This window comes from Olea europaea, chromosome 22, assembly GCF_002742605.1.
Source record: "Olea europaea var. sylvestris chromosome 22, O_europaea_v1, whole genome shotgun sequence".
Taxonomy (NCBI): Eukaryota; Viridiplantae; Streptophyta; class Magnoliopsida; order Lamiales; family Oleaceae; genus Olea; species Olea europaea.
Window position 1 is genome coordinate 4615641 of NC_036258.1, and position 3959 is coordinate 4619599.

General features: G+C 32.4%; 1 protein-coding gene across 2 annotated transcripts in view; it reads right to left on the reverse strand.

The window, feature by feature from the left end:
• Positions 1-535, reverse strand: part of LOC111371458 — a 10500-nt gene extending 9965 nt beyond the window's left edge. Inside the window, exons 1-2 of one of the 2 annotated variants that reach the window (XM_022993461.1) lie at positions 431-530; positions 3-343 (exon numbers count right to left, since the gene is read on the reverse strand). In XM_022993461.1, coding sequence (XP_022849229.1) covers positions 3-219 — 217 coding nt within the window. In that variant the 5' untranslated portion in view covers positions 220-343; positions 431-530. Of the gene's footprint in view, positions 1-2 lie in introns of both variants that reach the window. The other variant, XM_022993459.1, reaches the window with a different exon arrangement.
• Between the last annotated feature and the right edge of the window lie 3424 nt (positions 536-3959).

Consider the following 3959-nt stretch of genomic DNA (forward strand, 5'->3'; position numbering starts at 1 on the left):
GCCTAACGACCGGAAAAACTCAATTTCCTGCAAAATAGTCTTCTGAGGATCACATACTAAAATTGAGGGGCTCCTTTTCACCATATGTGCGATTTCTTCTACCGTAAAACCATGACTCTTCCACACTGCGATAACCGCGTCGAGTTTTTCTGTGGAATCAAAATGCACGTACTTGGAGGCTGAAAGAGCCTTTTCTGGCGAAAACCCCAATGCGTTCATGAGGTAGTTAACCGTAAAATTTTCTTGATTTTCATTTTCTAATCTGGGTTTTGATTTGTTTGTTGGTGCTGATGCAAATGTGCCGAGTTGAACAAAACGGGATCCAGGGAATTGTGAAATAATCCTAACAGATGTACCAATCGCATGAAGAAAAACTCTGTAAATTGTATAAAACATTGATGAAACAATAAATTGTTCAAAGATGACTCACCTTTGACTGAATTGAATCGGGTGTAAACTTTAAAATGTCCTCCACTTTCAAAACATAAACCCTAAGGCCAAATCCTAAACGACCTCCTTTTGTCTAGTGAATGAGATAAACGACGTCGTCAAAATTTCTACTGTATTTCTACTTTCTAGAGATTTGTTTTTTCACAAGTGGTCATTTAAGTTTGTGTAAAATTTCACGTTGGCTCTTAAAGTATTCTTCTAACTTATTTAGTCATTGAAATTAAATAATGTTACCTATTTGTTGCTTTGCTTGTGAATGTAATTTCCAATCCAACATGGTCCCCAATGTTAAGTGGACTAAACGCATTAATTTAAATCGTCAATTATAATTTGTTCAACTAAAATACTTATTCTTGTTATAATTTTTAAATCATTCTAATAGTACTCTACCCTCAATCGGTTATTTATCGTATGGTTAGTGACGAAGATCGAATCTCATCCTTTAGGAAAATAACTTTTAAATTCAAATAAGTATTTTTGGGCTGTGGGCATGGCAGCACGAAGGCAAGATGGGAATTAAAATATCTTTGTAGGGATGGTAAAAATTCTTTGCCCATATCCTTCTATTGATATTTAAATTATTTATGTTTAAATCATACTTCAAGAATAAATAACTAAACAAGACGTTAAATATAAATATTTTAATTAATAAACTTTAAGTATATATTTTTTACTAATTTTTAAAATATAAATAAAATAAGAAATAAAAGTTGGAGAGGTTAGAGATCGAACAAATCCAAATGGAAGGGCGTTTTGTCATCAAATACTATATTAACTTTAAGATACAGGTGGTATATTGGCACCACAATTCCTTACAAGTGGACCATCTTTTTATTGCATAAAAGGCTCCTTACCTTTACTATTTTTACCAACCTTTTTAATTTCATTATGATCATCAACCTTCTATTTAAATAGCATATTTTATTTTTGATTCCGATTTTCATCCAAATATTTTATTATATGGAGCTTTAAAAAAAATAAAAAATATATAGGAAAAAAAAAAGAACTACTTGTCCGATTGCCTCTCATATTTCAAAATAAGAAAAACTATAACAAATATAAAAGAGACTAAATATTTTTCCCTTGTTTTTAAGCACACCAACAAAACTTTTGGACTAAAATTGTCGTCAGAGATAATATATTATAATTAATGGAAGGTTGAGAATAAGAATTCGATTAAAATAAGTAGAAGACGTGATTGTGACAATAAATAAAGTTTATGAACATTTAATGTAACTAAAATATGGTGCATTTAAAAAAATTATGTTACTACATGCTAGCGAAGGCAACCAATGTCAAACTCAAGCCTCGTCAGGTTAAATCGAATATGGAGCTTCCTTAGTTAGTTGGCTACCAAGCTCTATGTGGTGGACGGTTTATGCCATCTCGATCTTGCTCCTCAAATGAAGCCTTCCTTACCTTATCAATAAGCACTCGTTTGGTCCCCATTTTTCCAAATTAAAATGGGTAAAATAGTATTTATTTTGAAAATGAGTAGTTGAAAAAGAAGGAAATTTTTTTGATTTATGTATAATATTACTTTATAGAAGATTGTGTGATTAAAAAAAATGAAATTTAATTTAATGGGGATCAAACGAGTAAGTATGTTTGGAGCGGAGAAACCTGCTACGAAAAAGTAAAAATGAAGTACTCTATTTGAGGAAAGACTAGATATGTCCCATACGAGACGCTATAAACTACTTTAGTCTAGTAGCTTAGCGGGGAAGCACATAATGAAAGAATTTAAGAAGTATCTATTCCATTTGATTTTGATCTCCATTGCCTTCAACTAGAAGAGATTTTTAAGGAGTTGTAAATCGAAATGGTTCTGCAGCAAGACCCTCTTAAAAATCAAACGACCCTAGGAATCTATTGTGGTTGTCCAAATTCATACTTTTGACAGTTTAGTGTAAAGCTTATGTTCTCTCATAGTAGTAAACACTGCCTTTAAGTGTTTCATGTGCTCCTCCACACAATAGTTAGTTTTATAAAAAAACGTAATTTAAAAAAAAAAAAAAAAAAAGAACGTTTACAATTCATCATACGCTTAATCTGATTCATTGGGGCGTGAAAAGTAGAGGTTAATATAATTATCATTGTAATACTAAAAATACAATGAAAAGTGCTTCAATTTTATTCCTTTCTGAGAAAAAGAAAAACAAAATGATTAGTAAGGTGTGGGTATTAGCCATTTTTGTTCGGCATTTGTGAGTAAAATTAGTTTAGCAGGTTATCGACTAATCTTTCACTGGTATGCTTACAATTTTGATGGCTAGTCCATTATTTTGTGCATGTTGATAAAAGGGTCAGTTTTACGTTATTATTATCATTAGTCGTTAGACATGATCTTCTATCCATGATGAGTAAGATAAAATATGCTCACCGTTAACGTTACAGTGGTCAAACCTACAATTTTTAATAATTCAACATTGAATTATCAAAATTTGTAACAGTTGACGTGGATGTTTTATCCTTACCATCATGAGTAGAGATCATTCTGTATTAGTCGTATATTTTATTGTATTGTACTCGAGGACGAAAAGGTAGTGAGAACGAGGATGTTGATGAATGAGTAAAATTAGACACACGAATATGTCAAAAATTGGAGGTGATATTGATTGAATATTATTTAGCTCGCGTTTGGCTTAATTTATGAATTATAAATAGTTGGTCAGATCACATTTTATTCACATATTTCATGGAATCTACACCACGGCCACTACCTATGTTGTTAGCTCAATCATTCCCATGATCGAAGTGCGGTATAATTCTCACTAATAAAAATCGTTACATTGTATGTGAAATATATATGGAGTATATAGAAAAACTATTATCATCCCATTTAATTTTTCTCTCACTAAAACCACCAAACACTACTCGCCCGCAATATTCTTCCTTAGCTTTCTCCATCGAGAATGGGGGTGAGGGGTGGACATGATGGAACGGTAGCACGATGGCCACTTCTGGCGACAAAATAGAGCTATAAGGTAAGTAATTTCTCTTTTGCATTTTAATTTCATCTGATTTTTACTTCGTTTTCGGTTCAATTAGTTTTAATTTTAGAGGGAATTTGATCGACTTGTAGTATGATTTTGGGACGCAGAACCCTTGTGGCCATTGATGCTAGAGGATGTGATGGAATCCTATCCGAAAAGGGTCGACGAGCCTGATTGTGTCCATTACTCGAGGATTAGATTCAATGGTTACGTTGTCATTACTTTAATTATAATAATAATAATAAAAAATGTTCCCTTTTGACTGCTTCCGATGATGTTGGAGTTGAAGCAACAACCACGTCGAAGTTGGAAATAGGCGGCAAAATGTGTATAAAATACTTTATATAAGCGACGATACTGATAGCAAGGACGACGATGAAAAAGTAGCGGTGGTTTGTGTTACAACCTTGGATGGACCCACATGGAGTCATGTGGGGTCAATTGACCTCACAAAAATTTCTGGTTTTTTTTTTTTAATTTATTTATTGTAATCTGTAAATTATTTGAACTTGT